The 24,223-nt window shown below is 40.1% G+C and overlaps 2 protein-coding genes across 6 annotated transcripts in view; both read right to left on the bottom strand.

The window, feature by feature from the left end:
* Positions 1 to 4,761: 4,761 nt before the first annotated feature.
* On the bottom strand, positions 4,762 to 9,948 carry PDCL (phosducin like). Of its 3 annotated transcripts, none has more exons than XM_042786699.1 (5): positions 9,870 to 9,948; positions 8,502 to 8,545; positions 7,869 to 8,043; positions 6,611 to 6,792; positions 4,762 to 5,502 (listed from the first exon to the last, which is right to left on the bottom strand). In XM_042786699.1, exons 3-5 carry the CDS (start codon positions 8,035 to 8,037, stop codon positions 4,951 to 4,953), a joined length of 903 nt encoding a protein of 300 aa, XP_042642633.1. In that variant the 5' UTR covers positions 8,038 to 8,043; positions 8,502 to 8,545; positions 9,870 to 9,948; the 3' UTR covers positions 4,762 to 4,950. The 3 variants fall into 3 exon arrangements, with proteins under 3 accessions (XP_042642633.1, XP_032838212.1, XP_032838221.1); XM_032982321.2 differs by lacking the exon at positions 9,870 to 9,948 and adding an exon at positions 9,463 to 9,699; XM_032982330.2 differs by lacking the exon at positions 9,870 to 9,948 and adding an exon at positions 8,960 to 9,111.
* A 276-nt stretch (positions 9,949 to 10,224) lies between these two features.
* Positions 10,225 to 24,223, bottom strand: part of RC3H2 (ring finger and CCCH-type domains 2) — a 31,023-nt gene continuing 17,024 nt past the window's right edge. For 2 of the 3 annotated variants that reach the window (XM_042786477.1, XM_032982298.2), the window contains exons 12-21: positions 22,962 to 23,389; positions 22,354 to 22,524; positions 21,058 to 21,213; positions 19,469 to 19,682; positions 19,232 to 19,316; positions 18,620 to 18,701; positions 18,079 to 18,213; positions 17,446 to 17,553; positions 16,248 to 16,396; positions 10,225 to 15,633 (exon numbers count right to left, since the gene is read on the bottom strand). In XM_042786477.1, the coding sequence (XP_042642411.1) occupies positions 15,435 to 15,633; positions 16,248 to 16,396; positions 17,446 to 17,553; positions 18,079 to 18,213; positions 18,620 to 18,701; positions 19,232 to 19,316; positions 19,469 to 19,682; positions 21,058 to 21,213; positions 22,354 to 22,524; positions 22,962 to 23,389 (1,727 nt within the window). In that variant the 3' untranslated portion in view covers positions 10,225 to 15,434. The remainder of the gene's footprint in view (positions 15,634 to 16,247; positions 16,397 to 17,445; positions 17,554 to 18,078; positions 18,214 to 18,619; positions 18,702 to 19,231; positions 19,317 to 19,468; positions 19,683 to 21,057; positions 21,214 to 22,353; positions 22,525 to 22,961; positions 23,390 to 24,223) is intronic. The other variant, XM_042786479.1, reaches the window with a different exon arrangement.

Raw genomic sequence — 24,223 nt, 5'->3', positions numbered from 1 at the left:
GCCCCAAGGCTGAATGGAAAAGCGATCCCCCATCTGCGTGAGCCCCCCGGGCTCCCCCAGCCCACCCCAGCAGGCCCCTTTGCAGCGTGAGTCACGCCAGCGATCGCACAGAAACGCTTGTTTGGATTTTCAGCGAAGGCGTATTTTGAACATTTTAGAAAGGAGTGGTAGATTGGAGGCCAAAAAAAAACTCCACTATAAACTTTTCTTTTCTAAACCTTGTCCCTTATTGCCTGGCACGCAGGTCAGCACCATGATTAAATGCCTGTGTTAAGGTCGCCCTGTGATTTCATTCCTGCCCTCACCAAGCAGCCGCCTGTGATTCCTCGTGCATTCGCATTCTGTGGCCAAATTCTGCTGTTTGTATTGAAACATCACTAAATGTGAACAAACTCAGGTGATTTTACACTCCTCTCTCCCAATGGAGAATTACACCCTGATGTAAAAAACACGGTTTCTGGCTGCCCTCTCTGCAGTACGCTGCTTTTTCCAAAACAAAATATTTCCCAGAGGCAATACAACCTACTTGACAAGTGTTTTTTTCAACTCCTATTTTTAGTAATTCTTGAAGATTAAAATCAGACATAGAGGTGACAGGCTTGGTACATGTACCTTCTTGAGCTGAAGGGTGTAAACCAGAGCAGGCTGCAGCCAAGGTGACGCACAGAACTGACCGACTGGAGAGCTGCTACCCGTGGGAAGAGCCAAACCCACCTGGGCCATGCTGGCACGTTTGTCCTGTGCTTGAGAAATAGCAGATAGAAAATGGGACAAAAAAAAAGGACAGACAGCAAAAACAGGGCATGTAACATCCCAGTAGAAGGAAGTCTTGTTTGTTAGATCTTAACCACGTGTTGACCTATAGTCATATTTTAGATATACAGCTAGTATAGATGTCTTGAAACATTTAAGTGATTGGTACCAACCTTATTTTCCAGGACCAGCTGCTTGCTTTCTGAGCTCTCTTGTCCTGTTGAAACAAACAGATTCAAGAAAGTTTGCTGTTATTTATGATTTTTAGATGCTGGCAGAATTGCATCCGAGAAATGTTAAAGCGTGAACAATGCCTGCACAGCTCTGCCAGTATGCGACAAGGTGACCCCAGTCGCTTTGCACCAGGGCTCCAGACTCCCTTGGCCTTTCACAAGGGATGTTCGTATCTCAGACCAATTTCATCGGAAAAAAGCGGCAGTTACCGGTGAGAGAACCGGGAGATGTGAAGGGACATAAACCCTCAGGCTGGTACCTGGGTTGACGTCCCCGTGCTGGCCCTGGACGCCCCGTCCCGTGGCCGGGGTCCCCGCAGACCCTCCTGCGGGTGGGGGCTGCCTGGGCTGCAGCTGAAACCCCTCCAGGAGGGGCACAGGGACACGTGGCTCCACGGCCGGGGAGAGCGGGTGGGCAAATCAACCCGTTCCTAACTTCAGCTGGTATCCAGGAGCACGCAGGACACCTGGCCAAGGCAAGGCGAGGTCTAGTGACAAAAGATTCGAGCGTACAGCCCCTTCAGCCACTGGTGTTGACTAATTTCTACCTCCCGCCACACCAGAGCTCTGCACCGTTCCAAAACCCGCTGCCCCAGTCAAACAGCTCGCTGCCAAGAGCCCTGTTACGTGCCAGGGAAGCTGCTGTGCCAGAAAAGATAGATGAAACATCTTTGACAAAATTAAAAAACATCCTTTATTCATTTAGTAGGAATGCATCGATGTAAATGAAGTTGACAGAGTACAACGGCTTTGGGGGAAGGGGGAGGCACCTGGATCACACCGAAAGCCTGACGCCCTTGATGCCAAGCTGCATGCTTCAAAACGGTTTTATTTTTATGTAGGTGTTCGTACAATTTCATTTTCACTTTAGTCTCCCCTGCGTGAATATAAATACACCCCAATTCTTAATCTGCAGGTCAGGATCACATCTAAAATTAGCGAAATTTTACAGATACAGCGTTGGTATGAGTTGTAGTTTTTATTTGTATTGAGTGGATAGGACACACACACACACAGATTAGTAACTAGCCTATTCTCAATTAGTTTTGTCTTATTGTTTAATGCACATTAAGAATGTTGGTTTTTTAGGGCACAGCATTACCAGTTGGCCAGTTTGGAAGGATTTAGCTTCAAGAATGGACAGAAGCGTCCGCAGCAGTGCCGCCAGCCCCCCGTCCTCCTCAGAGCGGTGCTGCCTGTGCCGAGCACCAGACCCAGCACCACAGCACATCTTTTCTACCCCCCGCTCTCCCTTGTGCTTATTATATTCTTCCAGATCAATGATTAACTGGATTCTGACCTTTTTATCTTTTTGCTATGGGCATTGCAAACCATCTATCACATACCTGAGCACTGGAGATTAATAGCCAGGAGTCACCTTGCTGCAGGCCAGCCGACACGGAGCAGCAGGGGAGGGTTTGATCCTATTACAGTTTTGCTGCCACAGTGGCAAAAAAAAAAAAAAAAAAAAAAAGCACTTTATAAAAATAAAAATTCAAAGCAACTCAAGCAGTCAACTCTCCCCTGACCTCCTCTCCAAGCCAGGTTTTATTATGATGCTAATATGCACCCTGTCTGCACGACAGACTTCACCGAATCTCATCCTGAATATGAATTACAGCCACTTTGACTTTTGTTTCTTAAATGTACTGATATCCACGCTCAATGATTTAATTTCATGTAACTTCCATGTTTTTTTCCCTGCAAGTCTGAGATGGAAAGAAATAATCTCTTACTACATCTTAAATACTGGATTTCTGCCAGTTTCCTTAAAACTGCTACAATTTGTGCCAATTCAGTAATTTTTAATCACAAATTATTTATTTTTCTGCTTATACTACTTTTTAAAACACAGTTCAAATCGATACAATTACAAATTCTTCTTTTTCTATCCTAAGGTCCATTATTAAGAACCCAGTGCTTACACAGAGATGTTTGCCTTTCTTCCTGGAGTTCCAAAGTGCCTTATATAAAACTTGCAATTAAATTTAATCATTAAACACAGCATTACATTGGGTCAAATGTTTAGCTAATGATAGTCTACTTCCCTCAAAATTAAAAAATAACAAGCAAAATAAGCAATGCATGAGAAAGCAAACATGTTGCAATATCAAATTAATCACGCAGAAAACGATTCACTAATAACCAAGTGCAGAGCGGGCAGGCTCAGCGTGCTCGTTTGCGCTGCGTACGCTGTCTGAGCCTCGCTCTGCAGCAGCCATTCTCCCGCTTGCATTCGCTTTACATCACTAAATGCTTCAAACGCTGCCCAGGTTCTCTCACACCTCTGCAGCACAAGACTTGCTGGAGGCAGGGTGAACTTGAATGTCGTAGAAACCCTGAAAATTACTTCCCCCTATTACGATGTGATTTATGAAGGAAGTAGAGCATAAACAAAATAAACAAACACACCTTAATGAAAACGTAATCACTGACAAACAGTAATGACAGAGGTGCTGCAGGACGGAAGCATAACGTGCAGCTGCTGCATTTAGTAGCTGTAACGTTCATGAAGAGATGTGCTGGATGGCTTTTATTCTGTGTCCAGAAGTGGGAGTCAGCCTGTGGTTTTGGAGAAGATGAGAACTTTAAGATCAGTGTCACTGGGTAACTGAAACAGCTGTGGTGATGCTTTTCAGGAGGCCTTTGTTATTTGTTGTTTCTTACAAAGGCCAGAGGGGAAAATTGCAGTCTCCAGAAAGGTTTCACCCCCACTCCACAAGATTTTCTTGTCAGTGAACTCCACTGATGCATGATACAAAAAACGTGCTCCCAAAGAGCTGCTGTCAGGGGAAAACCAGGACAGTGGGAATGTTTTTGATCCTGCTGAATATTCTGTGCAGAAACAGGATACTGAGCTTTGAGAGAAGGGAATCACCTGTGAAAAAAGGGGCCTGCTGCTGAGCACCTGTACTGGTGACCTGGTCTCTTGGCTCAAGGCTGCTTTCCCACAAAGCCATCCTGGCACCTGTCAGGTCCAGGGGTTATTAATATTCAAAACACATCTGATGACCCAGCTGAGGCACATAATATGAAGACAGACAGAAATGAACTTTAGCACTGATTTAGTGATTTTAGAGATGAAATTCTGAGATTATTCAAGCCCGAGTTCCGCATTTTGCCAACTAAGTTCTCCTTGATGCTATTCAGCACACATGTTGGAGCTCTTCGTAGTAGACAGGCTCTCTCTAAGAGGCAGAGATCATTTTCTGATCAAGTGACTACCATGAATTCTAAGGGTGGGTATTGTAAAACCCAAGAATGTATTAACAGCTGTAACTGAAAGAAGATTTTCTCATTTAAGTCTCACACAAGGTTGAAGGCAGAACTACACTCTCCAGTTGAGAAGTAATTTTCAGGATGAAGTCAGGGGCTGTTGTTATTTGTGAGAAAGGAACAAAAACATGATGCCAAGTGTTAGAAGAAAAAGGTACTTTCAAGAAGGGGACTGCAAACTGGGGAACAGAAGATGGGATCTTGCACTGTTAACTGGCAGCAGGTCAGCACCAGGTTAATAGAAGTCTTGAATCGAAGCCTCAGTTCCTGCCTTAGTGAGTAGGTGGCCACATCTCAGACCAACCGGTATTCACATTACACTGTTTCAGGAAACCTGTAAAGAGACTGACCATACACAGTTGATCTGAGAATAAAATGTTTTAAAAAAATCTAAGGGATCTGGAGAACAGAGATGACAATACACAATTTCCAAAACTTACTGAATTGTGTTAGAACTTCATGTTTAGTAAAATACATCTGAATCACATAAAAGTAAGACTGTGTTAAGTGTGTACTTTATTGAATTTATTTAAGAAAATGTTAGGAATTCCTTATGTTATTTTTAACGAGCAGAAGACAAAGTGCATGAAGGGGAAGAACACATACCCATACTACGGCAGAAGAACAATCCCTACCACAACAACATCCCACAGTACAAGTACACCTACTGGCCCTTGGTATAAGCGGTTCAGTCTATCTCCAGATCACTGTCTTCACTGTAACATGCAGACGGATTATGTATAGAAGTCAGGAGCACCAGGTCTTTTTCTGGAAGCAAACCACATTCCTGCAGAAAAGCCTCCAGGTCTACAGCAAAAAAATCTTCTCCAAGCTGGTCAGTGATTCGCACAAAATTGCCGATGAGCTCCCCTGCCTTATAGATCAGCAAAGCTGGCAGAGCATTATTAGTAAAGCGAGTGCTGGCACCAATGAGCGAACTCTTCACTCTGCAGAATTTAACTGTTGGATACTCAGCAGCCAGGCAGATCATACAGCCGTTCAGGGATTCGGTGCCAGGGATATCATCTTCATAAATGTGGATCATGATCAGTGTGCTCTTATGCTCTTTATCAACCGTGTCCAAAAACGCTTCTCCACTGGTAATCTCAAAAACCTGCTTAAATTGCTGCCCACTGTACAACTGCTGCCTCATCTCCTCCATTCGCTGCTTCCTGTATCGCTGTAAAAATTCCTCATCATCTTCATCATTGTGAATCATGTTATATTCCTGTAATGTCATCTAAAAAACACATACAACGATACATGAAAAAAAGATCTGCATCACTATATGGGTCGCTTATATAATGAGAATTTAAACCAAGAAGATTAATGTGGGTCACTCATCTTTAATGACAGCAAAGTGCAACCCATGAAGGCTCAAGCACCCTCTGTATTACACTCCATTTTGATCTAATTAGAAACCATGTCCAGTGGGAAGAGTGATTTCAGCCTTGGGTATTGTAGTTTCCACAAGCTGCACTAATAACACAAGTGGCTGCTCCAAGCTCCCACTTTGATTCAGGTTAATGGTGGCTATGTGCTCTCACTAAGCTATGAGCACTGATTTGGATACTGTGCCTGCCCTAAGTCTAGCTTCCTTCTCATCAGCTTTTCCATTTAGTTTTTCAGTTACAATTCTGTGGCAAACAAATGCACTACCTTGTCTGTAGAACTAAAATTAACAGGATTTTACGTATTTTGTATCTGCTCACTTGCTTCGTTAAACATATTTGCATCACTCAAGGTATAGGACAGTGTGGCCAGCTTTCATCATCTGAAAGCAAGAAACATTGTCTGCTAATTAGTAACTTCTCTGACTAGAACTTTAAGAGCTAGTTATACAGTCCAGTTGATTAAAACCTTTTGCTGCTTCTGATGCCTTCTACCTTTGGAGCTCAAAGTCAAAGCTAAATTCTCAACATTCACTTATTAAATACGAAATCAAGGATTCCTGAACTCTTGTTTAGGCATGGGAGGCAGTACTTATAGATTAGCTGTACAACTGATCAGATTAATTCCCTGAAGTTGACTTATTTGATAAACAGAGAAGGGAACTCTGGGAAAAGGATTTGGATTTCTTCAGTATAGCAGCTAAATTGCTTATTTTTTAACACAGGTGAACGCAATGCTCTTGGAATACCACTAAAATTCAAAATGAACTTGACAACACCTGGCAAATCCAGGTATAATGCACCTCTTATACTGCTGCTGTGTTCCTATTTACTAGGGAGAAACAATACACTATCTACTGATGGAACAAGGATTCCTATCTGCTTTATGTACACAAATGATGAAACTGAAAATGTTAAACATTTAAGTGGCATTTTAATTCCTTTGTGCCATGCTACCTTTCCATTGATTTTTTCCTGAAGCTCTTTCTGCTTCTGCTTATCAGTCTCTTCATCTAAGTGAGATCTACACGTCATAGACAACTTTTTAATCAGCCGTTCCATTTCCCGGCGCTGCTCCTGCCGCTGTTCAGTTTCCAGTTGTTTAAATCTTCGCCAGTCATTAATGACTCCTTTGGGACCTGCAATTAAATATGGAGGCATTTGGTATAAAAGCATAATAAAATTACATCTGTTGTTTAAAATTGAAGTAATGATTTATGTCAGCAGTAAAATAGTGGCCCTGTCATAAACTTTTTGTATATAGTGCAAAATGTTGAAATGAAACAAAAGAAGTAATTTGCCATTTATGTGTCCTTGAGCTCGTGTCTTTTTTTTTTTCCTAAGAAGGCTAAGGCTTATCTAACTAGGCTATTCTTATAATTGTCCCCAAGATTATTCCGAAGATTAAGATCTGTGCTCCTGAAATAGAACCACCAGCCCTCCAGAATTCCCCTATTGTTAGCATGGCTTTTCATAAGAACAAAAAATGATGGGAAAGTGTAACTAAGTTTGCCAGCGCTCTCCTACAAAAGTACATTCTGTGATGTACGACAGTGTTAATTCTCATTGACTGCACCTTGCTGTTGTTACCTTGCTGCTGGGGACCAGGGGAATTACTTTTTCAGGTCCTCCCTAAGTATGCCAGGTTAGTACTAGAATTCTTCCATTCCTCCTTCAGGTGAAAGATGTGAACACATGCAGGAAGAAGATTTTTCATCATTCTTAGAAAAAACGTAAAACACAGAGGGCCAATCTTTCAGAAGAATATAAGGAATCCCCTTTGAATCACACCAATGATCCACACAGACTCCTACTGTGTCTATGACAGCGGCGGTAGAGCACGGATTTTGGGAAAGCCTGGCCACTTTCTGTCTATCCCTCACATACTTGTTCAGCACCTACCTGTTGGTGGTTAACAACCGTGTGGCTTACAGGAAAGAAATTTGTGTGTTATCAACCAAATTGTACAAATCAGTTTTATATGCAATGCCTAACTGCTTTAGATATAATGCCAAAGTCTCTCAGAGAAGTCAAACATTAAAATGAAGAACCGGCTATTAAAAATAAGGTTAGACTATAACGAGGAAAAGACCAATCTCTGACTCAAGTATGCATAAAAACAGAACTTTCATTTTGAAAAATTAATTTTAGGAGAACGTATGAATCTTGCAATAAACAAAGTATTTCCAAAACAATTCGTTTAATATGACGATACCTGTGTTGACTGCGCTGCCATCGCTGCTAAGCTCTACTTCCCCAACACTTTCAGGAAGGGCGCTCTCCCCTTCTTTATCTTCTTTCTCACTGTCTTCATCCTCACCCTCACTACTGCTGTAATAATACTGGAGCTTCTCACCAAGCAGTTTATCATCCAAAGTAGTCATTATGTTCTAAAAATATAAATTAACAAAACAGAGAATGTATCTCTTATTCAAATGTGCAGCACAAGATACCACTTTAAATGCATAATGATGATAGTCCTTTACTTTCTCAGACCAGTTTTTTAGCCACATAAGAGCAGTTTACAGACCCCTATCAAACAGCCAGTCAGTCATGTGACTTAGTTCTTAAAACACAATTTCAAACTCACTTCAGTTAAAAACCTTTACAAATAGAACTGCTTTGAGCCTCACCAGTGCAGAAACACTTTCTGTGTATTCTCATTCATGGAGAATGAATTTTCTGACTGCGATTGAGGAGTCTTTAACAGCCTCACTCAGACAGCTCCATGAGGTTGATTGCCTAGTTATTGAAATTTAAATTTCCAGTATTATTTGCATTATTTTAACAATGATTTATTTGAGCTGAAAAATGATCAATGTAATTATTCAAATTAAAATGTTCTGACCTTTATTCTTTTCCAGCCTTTCAGAGACAAGCTTCTATCTAAACCTGTAAGAAATTTCAGATTATATTAATTTCAATTGTTGAAGACAATCTCAAAAAAACTTTTGCAGAAATCTGGCACATTTAAATAACACATGCAAGGAAAAAAACGGAAATAAAATTTAACCACATTTGTTGTTTAATAAAAAAGTTTACTCTCAAACACAGAAAACGTACATTCTAAGTACTGAGACAGACCATACAAATGCCTGGTGCAGTCAGTGCTAGCTTCATGAACATCACTTTCAGCCTAAGAAATATCACATCAAAAGAAAGATCTTCACACCTCTCATCTTTTCACCTGTCCACTGACCACATCAGTCATCTCCACAGGAGTCAACAGCATCCTGTTTGTATGGGCAACACTGAAATTAGATGCTGACACTCTGAAAGTGATTGCAACTATCCTAAACCACCTACCTTTTCCAGAGTTAAAGATTTGTTTAATCCAAAATACATTCTGCTAAATGCAAATTAACAACAGCAGACTCCACCCTCTAAAGCGACTGGCAGCATCAGCATTTACAGACTTTGTAAGCCTCTCCCATCAGGAGAACAGCAAGATTAGATGTTTCCAAGTGATGGAAAGCTGAAGAGCCATGGAGCACCTGAAGAATTTGGGGCTTGCTCTCCAGAGATTCCTTCCACCACAGCCCTCTAAAGGACCTGCTGATCAGATCTCACCCTGATAGAGATGTCAGGTGCCTGGGAGTTACTCTTCTTCTCCTGGGTGAGGGGCAAAGGGTGCAGAAAAGAGTGCCACTAAGGCCAGGTACGCGGCTGTGGACCTGTGATGCACCAAACTATGTCTAAACGTCTACAGAATTCCATTAAGGGGGAAAAAAAAAAGGCAATTTCGATCAAATCAGTTGACTCGAGCTCACAGTTAATTCTGCAGGACTCGACAAGCCTGCCATACGTACTGGACACGGACAGGCCGAGCAATGCACGAGTCAAGCAGGGCTGTCGGTTCTTCTGCCAACCGCTGGCAGGCTCTGCCCGCGTTAAGGCCCGAAGGACCTTATGGAGGGGCGGCAGCCGGCCCGGGATTACCGGGGTGACTTCTCGAAGCCACAGGACGAGGCGCCCCGAGCTGCAGCCACCCCCGGCCCCCCGCACGGCCTCACAACCGCGACCCGGGGCAGGAAAGGGCCGGCGGGCCGAACATCCCCCCCCCCCCTTCCTTCAGCCCTCCCGGCCCCGCCGCCCCCCCGCACACCCCCACGCCGGGACAGCCCGGCTCGCTGCGGGGGGCGGCCGGTCCCAGCGGTGCTGCGAGAACCGCCCGCCCCCCCCCGCCCCGGCCCCGGGCCCGGCCCCGGCCCCTCACCCGCTCCCCGCCGCCTTCCGGGGCCGCCTGACGCCGGCGCGGGGCACGGCGGGAAAGAGGCGGCCCGGGGGAGGAGACAGGCAGCGCTCCCCGCCCCGCCTGGGGCCGGGGCAGGGAGACACGGACACGGCCGAAGAAGATTCTTCTTCACAGAGGGGAGGCACCCCCAGAGGGGAGGCAACCCCAGAGGGGAGGCACCCTCAGAGGGGAGGCACCCCCAGAGGGGAGTACCCCAGAGGGGAGGCACCCTCAGAGGGGAGCACCCCAGAGGGGAGGCACCCCCACAGGCACAGGCACGACTCCCCCCTCAGACCCCCTCACACACACACAGTCCCGGTTGAAGGCAGAGAGGCGATTAAGGTGGACAAATAATTTTTATTCGTGCATGCAAATACATGTCAATACTGCAAACTTCTTCCATCAAGTCTCTCAAACACTGAAAACCAGGATGCTCTACTCCGTGACCAGCCAAAGCTACAACCTCTTCACTTCAGTGCTACGGCAAACACACACGGCACCGCCCCACCGCCGGGGCCCCCCTACTTCTAACACGAAGGGAAACATTACCATTGGGAACTCAAAACCGAAATAAACGGAATAGAATTTACTCCCCCATATATCCCCATTTCATTTTACAGATTTTTTTTTTTTTTAAATTATAGTTTTAAATAGAAGCTGAGAATGCGCCATAAAAATGAGCATTAAATCCATCGTAGCGATGGTGCCTGCTTTATACATGATGGGTGTACACCATCTTTTATTTCATTTACATTTCAATCGAACAATAGATTTGCAAAGAAAATGTCTAATACAGACGTAAAAATATTCACACTAGAGCTTCACAATCGGTTGTACAATTGACAAACAGGCCTCTTTTCCCAAACTTTCCAGCTAAGCAAATTTATAAAATGTAATCAATGCAACAAGAAAAAAAAAATTTTCTTTAAAACTTCCAGGGAAAAGAATACGCAGTAAACAGTATAAATGCGGACAGCAGATGCTGCAAGCTAACCACAATACTTCTGAGTGGCTGTACAGTGGGTATGTGCAGTACAAATAAAAGCCACGTGTGTTGTATCACAACTACCGTATAATGTACTTGTTTGCCCAGCTAAGAAAATGCATGCATTTCCATGCCTTGGATTAACTGAGATCTACTCTGGATAAATTGATGGGCTATGTGCAAATGACCTTGGCTTTTGGCAGTAATAAATGCAGCCAGGTTCTGCTTTATTTCAACTTTTACAGCAAAATCTTGAGTGATTAAAAGCTTCCACAAGCATCCTTCTCAAATAATGGGGTGTAGTATTATGTTCGGGTATTGGTCATTCTGATTATTCAGATTTGTTTCATCACATCACTGACAGTTTTGTGTGTATGTGTATGTTGTTTTTTTTTTTTTTCCTCCTTGACGTGCTCCCTTGCCAGCAAAGAGATGCACAGTAACGACTACTGCCAAAGTCAGCTGTTCATTTATACTGGAAAATTGGGTCATTTAAAAAAGCACACTTATTGTGTTCTGCTTGCAGAAGAGGTCCCTCAATGAGAGGGAATTTCCTAACAAAGGGATTAAACTACAACATAAAGAATGGACTTGTACATACTATAGATAACCCAATCATTTCTCATTTTGTTACACTCTCAAATTCAACATCTCCCTTTAATAACAGTCTAATAATAATGAAAAGTCTGTTCACGAATATGATCAAGGAGCTGCTGGCATACAGTGTTTATGTACAGCAACAGGTACAACTTGACAACTTGTGCTTTAAAAAAGCAAACAAAAACAATGTTTGGAACTATTCTGAGTTTAGATCAAGTTATTTTAAACATTCTTTCCTCAGCTGTTTCTGACCACTGTGCATTATTTTGTACCTCATCCAGCCTAGTACACTATTATACACGAACAGCATTCAGCTCTTGAGTACAGGATAAATTAAAATTTCAACTGTGTTATCAAAGCACTAAAACCTTCCAAATTAGACTTCTACAAAGAGCAATTAAGAGCTTATTTAACATAATCAGCTGCGTACAACTTTTATTTTTTTCCTAAATCAAATGTCAAACTTTAGTGTCCCTGTACTAGACTACCAAGAACCAACGCCAGTTTGCTTTGCAAAGAGTCTAACCTTTCCTTTGAAGGGTCTAGTATACATTCTACAATGCAAAATCTGCATAAACACTAAGATTCATTTCTTGTCACCTGTTTACAGGAACAAAATATCAGTAGCAGGGCAATCACTCTGCTATAAGTCTATGTTAAGAATGTACAGATAATTACTTTCTCACACAAGCATTCTCCCAGCACAAGCATTAGTCTCTATTAAGACCTATGTGGGAAATGAGGCAAACCAAGGAATGAATCCAGGTAGTGAGGCAACACAATTAACTTAGATACTAATAATTCCTGTCTCTCTTGCATGTGAAATCCCTGCTGTACCCCAAAGCGGGGGAAAGAAAACAACAAACCAAAACAACCTAAAATGCTTGTCCAAGCAAAGCAAAAGAGCCAATCTCTTTCTCCAATCTGCTATGGGCCTTTTTCTGACAGCACAGGTAAGTTAAGTCAAAACCTAAACGGGAATCACTGCTATTAACACACAAAGATAAGTCACTACATCTCAGTGTCAGAAAATAAGCCCTTTCATAGCCCAAAGGCACCTGATTTACAACTAGACAAATGAATACATACTTGTTTGTATAGGGTCGAGGGCTGAAACTTCAACAAATAGGAAAGCCAGAACTAGGTTCCCACCTGTAGCTTCTCCTTGTCAGGGCACTGGAGGGCATAGTTTCATGGCAAAAACCACACAGTCCACGTTAAAACCGTAAGACAAAGCTGGCATGCTGTTAAAACCCTCAAATAATTCCTCTGCCTGTCATTCTATATATTAAAATTTCAACTAAAAAGAAACTAGCTTCAGTTAAGAACCAACTTTCCATATGGAGTGTATGGTCATCCTAGAGAACTGCTATATCATGGGACCTCCTGCTGCAGACAAGAGTATATAGATATATTTGCTCTTAAATATGCCAATATGGTTGGCAGGAGTATGTTAGGCTTATGTAATTTCACTGGACAAACAGACAAATGTGTGTAAGCAGCTTATCCCAATCCCCCTCCAGCAGAGCACAACCAAGTTTTTAAAATCGCAATTTTAAAATTAAAAAGTTAAGGTAAATACACAATCAATTTATGTAGTATATATTCACCCTCAGATCATGCTGAAGATGTTCTGTGGAGTTCTGGTGCACAGAGGGCTCTTTCCCTGAGGGCAAATAAGGACTTCTCAAACCTTTATATTTTCTCTATTTTTGTAACAAAATAGCAATTTAAAATTTAAAAATCTTTTAAAAAAATTACATCACCTTCAACATGGAAGATCTCACTGTTTAAATATCCATGAAAGAGACACACTTGTTTGCATATCTGTTTGGAATTACATTGTACAGCAAATAATAGTATCTCAGAAGCATTTCAAAAGTAATATAAATTCGTATTTACAGAATGGTCTTGGTATAAAATATACAACAATCATATTTATGTCTAACATTCTAAGTTAAAGTTAACATCAATAGGAAATAAGTTAAGGTGACAAAGGTGGTCTGGTTCTTGTATCCATTCACTTCAAGTTGCAAGTGAAAACAAAGCATCAGTCTAATCCTAGCTATGAGGTGGCACTGGCTATAGGAAGGTACAGCAACAGCCAAAGGAAACTAAGAAAAGACTACTCGACTGTTTTTCTACATACATTCCTTTACATTTGAGTATTAAATAGATGTGTAAGATCTTCCATACTGACACCAGAATATCAAAACTAACCCTTGGATTTTCAGGTATATTTACAACATAATTATTTCATGGACAGGTCCATTAGGAGAGATATCAAACACCAATATTTACTTAGTCTAATCAGTAACCCTCAGGGAAATGCCAACCCCCACCCCCCAGAAGCGTGCACAAAACAGTTATCAAAATCTTACCCGACCACATAGCTGTGATTTTGTAAAATAACAACTCAGACGACCAGTAAAATGATCCTCTTTAAGCATTTTGCTAGCAGGAAAAGCCCTTACATGCAGTACACCTGGTGAAAGATCAGCTTGGCTTAAAATATTCCAGTACAATTTTCAGAGTAAACAACTTCACAGAAGTTAATAAAAACATAAAAAAAATGTAAAACTTGTCACAAAGAAAAGTAAGAGGACAAACAAGAAGATAGTGATCATCAGGAGGGACAGTCTTGCATTATTTAAAAAAAAAAAAAAGTGGATTTTTAAGCTTCTCAAAAAAAAAAATATGCCCAGGGCTCTACTTCGTGTGTATTTATGAAAACCAATTTTCAGCTGACATGTCTAACATGATTCTCACAGTCACATCTTAGCAGGGCATAAATTCATACACTTTTCAGTACTCTGAAGGTCAGATAATGCTATATTTTCAGGGTCTTTGAAAATAAGTTGCCACTGAACAAACAAAAATTAAACCTGAATACAAAATTATGATTAACAACATTTAACAAAGGTAACACAACCGCCTTAAATTCCCAATATTTAGTTTAAGTTAAAAACAAAACAGTACAAAAAACAGCAATACCATCTTGTTAGTCAGTGCAAACACTACATACAGGGTTTTCAAAGGAAAGCCAAGAGCACCTGATACTTTTTGCCAAGTCATCTGGATTCAATAATCTCGAAGTTGAGAACTATTAATAAAAAAAGAAAAAAAACAAACCAAACCAAAATTGCTGTTACATTAGTGCATAACCTCTCAAAACAGTTCAAAATTGTTTCATGTATAACTTGGGGAAATCAATACCTAGTACATTAGCTGGAGGACTTAGGCACTTGGTTTACTTCTGATAACTTTACTTGGACAAATAGCCTGTGTATGCATATCTACAGTACTAAAGCAGAAATTGGGAAGGGGGGGTTGGAAATGGAAACAAAAAGCTGCAGCAAAGCACTGCACCACAGACCTGCAAATAACGTAGCAGTGCAAAGCTAATGGTGTGTTAACCCTGTAAAAGTCTCAAGTCCAAATCTCCACCTCTCAGTCTTCAAACAGGAAACAATACTCCATGCAAAGTTCCACAACTAAAGAAAAAGCAGCTGCAACAAGACACAAGTTCTTCTCTCATGAAACAAAATAGAGACAAATAAGTTAGTCTTCCTTTCACTAGATGTATCATCGTAGGATCCTGCTAGTTTAAATAACTGAGTTGTTAGTTTTCTACAGAAGCCATTTTAAACAAGAATGGCTCAGATACCGCACCGGATTGCTACAAACTCATAAAAAGCTGCTTTAAGCTTAAGTAAAACAATGTCCAAATTCCATTCATTTGTGGAAAGTGAACGCCTTACCCTAGTAAAGTAAGTTTTTTTTTTTTCTTCTGAATGCTAATGCGAGAGGGGCTTGAAGTATCAAAGAGTCCACAGGAAATGCATGACCCCAATATTATTTTTTTTAAAAAAAATATACATTATATAATATATATTATATATATAAAAAGCTAGTGTAAATGCTTCCATGGTGTGGTCACAAGCTGGAAAGATGAATGCCTTTCAGCTGTTAACCATCCTGCCATTTGCAACAGGCTTTAAAAAGTCATTTTTATCCTCAGACATAATGTGAGCAGTTTTCAAAATGAGGCTGCCAACACTGACTGATGTGCTGATGGGCAGGCAGCTTGCATTGCTAACAGATGTTGTGATCGGCTGACTGAAGCAAGAAGTTACGGGCAGGATTGTTTTCTGCTCCTCCCTGAGGAGAAAAATAAGTTACACAAATATTAAACAAGTACACGCACAAGTATCCGGAACTGAATTGTGTGCATTAAATAAATACTGACATAAACTCATTTTTAGCAACAGGCTAAACATCTTACTATGGAACGGTACGCTCGAGATGTTAAATGTAGTCTGCCTCATCTTCAAAGGCTGCATTACACATTAAAAGACTACAGAACATATAAACCTAAAATAGTGTATTTTAAAAACTACCTCTCTATGGAGATTTGTGCAAACAGTATGACATTTAACCTTTTGAAGTTTTTCTTAATTTCTGTTAACTATAAAAATACTTCTGCATTTTTTGCTTACTGAATGTGAAAGATATTTTTAACAGCTGTGACACGTTTCAGTATATACAATTACAACAATGCATACGAACAATGGTACCATCCTGTAACTTTCGTATTTGTGACCTAATTCTATTTCTTAACAGGTTCTTCTCACTTCACCATGTACACACAATGCAGGTGTCTAATCCAAGTCTGAGTAGATATGTAGTTCATCCTTAAACAATCATACTTCAACTATTCTGATGCTGCTGTTTGTCTAATACTGCCAGACACTGCTGTTTTGTCTAACACTCACAGAATCACAAGGTCTTCACCTAAACTTTGTCTCTTCTGTTCCATAGATTCTTTCTGGTGCTGCTTTAGTGGATGCCCATTCTCTACAGTTGTTCCATTGAGCAGCTGATCATCTTGAGAACTGATACCTAGCTGTATATCCAGAATCTCCTACAGGAGAAAAGGATAAATGTTCATCAATACTGTTGCTACCATCTTTAATTTTTCCTATTATGTTCCACTAGATGAAGCCAATTAAATGGTAGACTCATCAGGAGACTCCTTATTTTTATTTCATACTATATTCGTAACGAATTTTACTATAGGAAAAAGGAAAAAAAATATTCAAAGATGGCAGTGAACAACAACAGTAGTGTAAACATTAGTTGTTAAAAAATTATTTAGCACATGAGATACAAAGGAGGCAATAAAGACAGTGAGAGCCGTTTCAATAATTAGAGGTAAAGGAAAGGCTAAAGGTCCTTCCACCCACGTAACGGCAATTCACAACTCATACTACAGTACTGCATCATATACCACAGGCAAACAAAAGCTGTAGCCAGTACTGTAAGTCAGTATTGGAATGTATTATGGAATATGTTCCAGATAAGAACCTTAATTTCTTTTAAGTGTATGATGTTTTTTTTAAAAAAAAAGACAAGTGATTGGAACAAACACCAGGATGTTTTATGACTGCACAGCAAAGGAGGAAATAGCACAGAAGAAACTGAGGCAGATGCACAGAATTGCAAACAATGAAATAGTAGTGAAAACAAAAGAACACTGGACTACAATTTAAATGACTTTCCTGTTAGAATCATGCGAACACAAAGTTTAATTTGAATTACCACATTTAAATGTAAACTTCAATGTCAAACATTCTACAAACTACAGTTTCAACCCAGGAGGGGAAAGGGAAAGGAATGGACTCCCCATCATTACTAATGCTATCAAAAGATAAAGCACAAAAAGCTGAAAGCTATGGCACCACAGTTGGCTGTTTTTAACTTTGGTAATATTAACCACCAGGTATCTGAGTGAGAAGTGTGAGACCCCTAGTGTTAAAATAAGGCAAATGTTTGATATCACTACAAAGACTAAAAACGAAAGGCTTTGCTATCAACATAATCTATTAATTGACAAAGAAATTTTAGAAGTTTTTTAAATAACTAATGAAAGGACCCAGCGATGTCTTTAGACACACAGATTTTTGTACTTACTTCTATTTGTTCACTTTGCCCATCAGGCTCATCTGTATCAAGGGCTGAGAGCTCCAATTCAATGTCTCTATCTGGCTTTGTGTCTGCACAGTCTTCAGTATAATCGGTCTAAAAGAAAAAATCAAGTTGGCTTTTCACCTGCTTCACACAACATGCAAGTATCAAAGTGAAAACAGAAGATCCATTTCTATGACACAACATTTCTACAATACAAAAGAGCTAGTCAGATACAAACAGAACTTTGGGCATAGACAACATCGGATAAAATGCTAAATCTAATCACATTAAAATACCGAAACAGAGATAAAGAATGAATACTGAAGTAGAAATTTCTGTAGAGTCCACTGGCAGAATGTTCGGATTTATAACACATACAAGTAGAACAAAATGTAATGACTGCATGAAAATGGATTGCCACATTCTTCCCATTTTGTAAATGCAGCATAACAGGTGCACCTACTTGATCTCAGGGAAATAACTAGGTGCATCAACAGTAACTTAACTTGCACAGGATGCGTTATAAATATTTGGGAATGTTAACTAAGAGTTTGAACTCCTAGTTAAATGCATGCACTTATGTATATTCAAAAACACTCAAAGATTTGTTTCATCCCAATTAACCCCTTTCTTTACCTCACCATTCCTCAAATCAATTTCCTTGCTTAAAAGATTTAAGGTAAGACGACTGCCTTCATCTAGAGAATTCCACTTCTGTTGCATGGCTAGTGCATTCGCCTCTCTCTGAAGTAATAATGAGTTACTTTTGGCCTATGGAAAGAAAAATAGCAGTTACCAGCAACTACACTTAAACAATGTATTGTCAAATGGCAAATTAAAGCAGCTTACAGAAAGAACAGTTCTCTTGCTAGACAGGTAACTATGTGTTCCTTTAATGCACAGCATTTATTTTGTTCTGCATTTGCTGACATGTACCTGGCCCACCGCTTTCTGCCAGAAGTGGCCTTACTGATGTCAATGGAACAGCTCAAATGAGCAGTCCTTATGCATCATACTAAGTCAAGTGTTGCAGGGCTAGCATCTAGTTAACCCTTACTGATCATTTGGTGAATTGTACTATTTTTCTGCAAGCTACACTAAGAAAATCCATTTAAAATCACTTTACTACATCACTTTTTAATTAAAAAACCCCACATGGTATAATATCTGATCTTACCTGCTGTAATTCAATACTCAATAGATCTCCAGTGCTGGAATGCTTTCTGTGACCAGATAAATCTGTAACTATGAACCTGTCCCTTTAAGAGAAAGGAGGCAAAACTAGGAATTAAAAACAAGTTCTCTAAAGCAAAGGCTGTATAATCTTCATTAACCTATCAATATTAGATTTTTGGACAGAAATTATGTGACTAAGATAACCGCTCTTCATCTTCATTGGGGCTTGCAATACTCCAAGGCCTTATATGAAACAAATACCCTTATTTCACTTATGGCTAAGACGGGGCAAGAAAAACTTGAGAGAAACTACTCAAGATCAGGTATTTTGACATGACAGCTTGGCAGTACCTGACTAGAATACTTTGATTAGGTCTCTCACGGGATACGTTGATAGTAATTGGGTATTATTAGCTGCATAAAGTATTAAAGACTACACAAGTTTTAACCTAATTTTTCCAAGGTTTTATGCTTGATAGGAAAAAAATCTTTTACTTTAAAATTAAGAATGTCTGTTAATAGTTCCAGATTTTTTTCCCCCCACATTCAGGACTATGAAGAACAGCAAGCTACAGAAAATGCTTTTAACAGAACACAGAAATAAAGTCCATACCGTTCTGCATAACGTGCCGATGAAGTAGAGTCTGAGCCATAGGCACTCCATCTTGAGTCAACAGCATTGACGTAAGGGACATAATCTATAACAAATTAAGATAGCATTCATTATCTCCTCTGTTCTTGAAGTGGGTTCTATAGGTATTTTTAGCTCTTTGCATCTTCATAGTAAGCACGGACAGGATGAAATGCTCGTGATGTATGCTATGTTGTTATACAAAGCCTGTACTTGTACCTGATACACTGATGGGCTTAGTAGCACTTCCTTGGGAAGCAGTGGCCTGAATAGGATCTGTCGTGTGATAACCCGTGCGGGATGACCTGGAAATTGCACCCCACTTGGAGATGATCGGTCCATCGCTAAATGGGATTATAGGATCTTCTTCCTTTGCCCTTCTCTGAGTTTCAAATAAATGCACTCTCCTTTTAACATCCCCGCTGTCCAAATCCTACATATTTAGGAGATAGAAGATACATGGGCTCATTTCAGTTTATTTACATTTTTCAGTTGGCCAGTAACTTTCTGATTATTAGTGCTGAATACAAAGCTGAAAATCCATCCAACTAGGGAGCCAAGATGGGCCTCGATGACTTAACTATTGCCCTTTAATGACAAACTGACCATGAGAAACCTATTGTCAGTGCTAGAAGTCGTCATTTTGGTTTTCCAAGCCTGTGTTTCCAGGCAGAAAAAGTTCCAGTATGCTTTAAAGCCCTTCAGTATCCTTTCCTATACTTGAAGGAGGCAGTATCACAGAAGGCTTGGGATGAGATTCGGTTACACTTGTCTCGAACATAAAGGTAACCTGCTCACAATACAGCAGAAAGTCTCCAAAAACCATGAACTCCTACCCCTCCTGAGGTAAGCTCTATTCCATGATCCATACTGTGTATTTTTTGTTCCCTAAAGTCTTTCAGTTAGCATTTCTCTCTCACGTAAACTGGGTGATAAAAAATAATTTGTATCTTATTTTCACACATTTCTTGCCATTAAACTGTTTATTAGAAGAGAATGTGCCTTCAAGCCAAGTAAGAGGTATAGTGTAGGATTCGCTGTGGGTACAAAACAGCCAAGATTAAGTTCATGCTGATTATCTTGGGTCCACAGCATTTCAACGTTTCTCTGTGAGTGTATATTGCTCTTGGGATTAACTTCAGAGTAAAGATTTTCTGAAACAATGGCAACATAACAAATCTTAGAATCCTGAAAAGGCCAGTGATTCATTCATAGAGGATGGACTATTGCACTTAAGCCAAATAGGAAATGTGTTTCTGCAATGGAAACACCTGCTCTGAACTGGCCACACAATGACCATGTATTAACCAGTCAGGCCTGCCACTGTGACGTATTCTGAGACTATTTTAGACACCTCAGAAATTGTAAGGATGTACGTGTACACACATGCGTTTATATAAAGAACTCTGGAGAGACAAACAAAATTAAGTAATCAAAAATTTGTATCTCACTAATAATCAGAGGACACATCTAAAATTAATAAATTCTTATCAGTTTACAGACCATCTACTCCAAATATTTTAGCTACAAGTTTGATTTACAGATATCTGTTATTAAAATAGCTGTTTCAGACATCTGATAATTTTAGTCATAGCACTACATTCTGTCACTCAAGTAAACACACTGTTTATTCACAAAACTGGGAAAAAGATATTCCAAACAACTTCAAATGGGCAGAACTACTTTAAAATACTAAGAATAGAAGCTATCAACTTTAAAAAAAAAGAAAAGCCTTGTTTAACCAAACAGGAGACACTTCAGCATCTAAGTATCATTACACTACTGAGGTAACATGAAGAAACCCCTACCATTAACACGGCATTTGAATTGGCTATCACATCCTTGGGCTCTGAGTCGATAGCATTTATACAAGAGCCAATAGTGCCACAAGACCACGGTGAGTAGTGAGAGAGATGGTCTTCCTCAAATTTAGTTCCACTCAAATCACTGACAGTCTCTGAGAACTATGGAAAAGGGAATAAATAAGTAGTGAATAATAAAAACAGGGAATTTAGTCTTAAAATAAGATAAGACATTTACTGCTATTTAATTAAATTATCTCAAAAGTAAATCAAGGCTTTCTAGCTGTATTCAAGACTTGACTTGGGGACAACATAAGCAGTTATGTCAAATTTTAAACCAATGCAGCTGACAGCTGTCAAAAAAGGGCAAGCTTTGACACTACAAACACCTGCCTGGTCTGCCAAGATGAGACACTGAAGTCAATGTCTCTATGTTATTGGCAGGTTTCTTCAGGCAAATACTCCCAGTAATGAAACTGAGAAAAAGCCATGCATTTTCCTTTCATTTATAAGCCAGTGGCAGACAGAAGTATGACTTGGAACCCTCCAACCTGGATGAAAATGACTAAATCCTGATCTGCCCTGAATGCAGCAATAAAGGACTTCAGGTACACCTATGTTACAAGACCTTTTCTGAATAATCAGAGTCTAACACCTCAAATACCATCAACAGAACTGTCAAACCACAGCAAAGAGTGCTTGGCACAGTGGTTCTCAAGTGCTTTCTTGGATGCATTTAATTTACACATAGAAAAAAAATATCACAAGACTTTTTTTCCTCTTCAAATGCACACTATTGTTATTTGTTGCGTTTTCTTTCTTGTTTACAGAACTTATCACACAAGTACATGACATTCTATGAATGCCTTTTGCCACTTTTAAAGGATATACATTCTCTGGGACTTAACAAGCATATGCAGCTTGATTCAGTCTACTCATCATGTCATAATGCCATTTATAAAAGGCATAAAGGAGTACAAAAGGGAAGGTCCTTCTTAATGGAAAACAACTGTTGTTCCCTACATAAAAACCTGATGGTTCACAAAGCTAGTTCAATAAAATTACATTTCCTTTAGTGAAGGTAAATTGAATCACTTCTTGACCTTTTTTTCTGCAATCGTGTTTGGCATCATCTTAATATCAAACTGAATGCATTCATTATTAGATATTATTTTCCTTTTGCTAGGTGATTAATTTAATTTTATGAACAATAGATGGCAGGTAGAAAATCTTTACTAGAAATATTAAATAGTATCTTACAGAAACAGGAAAGGAAAATAAAGAAGTTCTTTGGCTTCCCACCTCTGTGCTGAAATCTACACTGAAGAGAGGAGAAGGTGGCGTTGGAGATGGTGTTGCCATAGGAAGGGTTGATGATACCAGAGGAGTTTTCTGCGTGTGGTACTGTGCCCATTGCTCCGGCTTCCGTCTTAATTGCTCATCATAACCAGTCTTCAAATGACCACAAGGCTCCTAGCAATAATAAATATAGAACTGTATATCCCATCATACTCTAGTCAGAAGGCAAATACTTGCAGGGGACACACCTGGACCCCCAAATTCCCTTGGGTCTGTAAACTTCCATTGATACCAGTAGAAGAATTTCACAAGGATTTGGAGGAGAACCTGGCACATGTACGGCAATTCGAATCTCAAATATGTAATTAATTTAAGCTACATGCATGGGAATTAGAGGCAGAGAGGCTCTGGTCCTAATGCAGATTAGAGTGGCCCACTTTACAAGCCCATTTTATTAAGGTTAAAAACAAAACAAGAATTTTGTCCAGATGACACTTCTTGATCACTGTAACCCCAAACAAACAGAAGAGGTCTATGATAATTATTTACCAGCTTTTCAGAATTGACCTTCAGACCCAAGACTACATCCTCCCTTTCTGGCTCTCACTTACCCTTGGTAAAGGCACAGTCCTCTGTTCGTTTGGAGGTTGACAAGCCACAGAGTAATACCCATCCAAAGAGTTGTATCTCTCACGTAACGATGTCTGATAGACAGATGAGTGCATCACATCCATGGGAGGTAAAGAATTGCTCCTAATAATATCATCTCGTGGGTACATCTGTGGGCGCCAGATGCGCCTGCTGTCATAAACTGGAGCATACATTCCAGAAGGGACAGGAGGAACTGGTCCATACGGCTGCGGAGGAGGAGGTTGGTAAGGAGAATTCAGTCGATCTCGAGGGGGAAATGTACTGTAATGATCGGCATATGGCACGGAAGCAGGTGGGAGGGAGGATTCTGGAACGTTATTGGACCTCACAAAGCGAGGAACACAGGGAGCCACACCAGCTGGTACTGTTGGAGGTGGTGGATAATATCCTTAAAAATTGGAAAAAGGCATATTTAATGTAACCACAAACGACCCAGAATTTTACACCTTCTAAAACTGTAAATAGTGTTGATAAGTACCTTTAGAGAATGAAGAGTCACACTTTACAAACCTGTTACTGACCCTATCATTTTTCTGTGGAATGTAATTTTATGTATGACAACCATATTTGCAGATGTAATGCTGACCCTTCACCACCTTGACACAAATTGAAAAATGAGTTTCTCTGCCACGGCTCCTATGTGCTATGGTATAACTACGTAACTGAAAAGACAGCATCTTAAGCACTTCTTTATCTATGAAGTTGAAATAGTTATCTCAAATAAAAAGCTGTATTGCTAAAAAACCCAAAGCTCCATAAATAACCATTTCACACTTGGTTGATTCTTCTTTCTTTGGAGACAATTGTCTGAACACCTCTGTCTTTTGTTCTGAGGGCTTGTGAATAACCTGATGCTATAACACCTAACTGCTTGCTTGAATATAAGCATGCACACTGCAACCTAAAAAGATGACCGAAACCTTTCAAAAACATTTGAGCAAGCACAAAGATGTGTAAGTCTCACAGTAGAAGCATGCTATGCCCCTGGGTCCGAATCCTGTCTATAGATATCCTCATGGATAGGACATGGGGTGAGCAAGCCTAGATAAATGCAATTAAATGCTAACAAAGGAAAAAGTAGATGAAAGACCTTGAGGTTCAAGTTCTTCTAGATACTGAGGTACAAGCTGCATAACATACAGCACACAAAGACAAGAACCACCAACACTGGGAGCAAACTACAGGTCCCTCCCATACTCAGCATTGGACCACATTAGTACTC

This window comes from Tyto alba, unplaced genomic scaffold (assembly GCF_018691265.1).
Source record: "Tyto alba isolate M040663 unplaced genomic scaffold, T.alba_DEE_v4.0 Super-Scaffold_11, whole genome shotgun sequence".
NCBI classification, from domain to species: domain Eukaryota; kingdom Metazoa; phylum Chordata; class Aves; order Strigiformes; family Tytonidae; genus Tyto; species Tyto alba.
The sequence above is the reverse complement of the archived record's forward strand: the minus strand, read 5'-3'. Positions and strand labels throughout refer to the sequence as shown.

Bases quoted from the DNA above. Each gene is read 5' to 3' on its own strand.
- PDCL (XM_042786699.1), bottom strand. From the start codon at position 8,037: ATGACTACTTTGGATGATAAACTGCTTGGTGAGAAGCTCCAGTATTAT. The intron at 6,793-7,868 runs GTATCGTCATAT...ATTTAATTGCAG, and splicing joins TGGCAGCGCAGTCAACACAG to GTCCCAAAGGAGTCATTAAT. The intron at 5,503-6,610 runs GTAGCATGGCAC...TGTGTTTTTTAG, and splicing joins AGGAAAAAATCAATGGAAAG to ATGACATTACAGGAATATAA.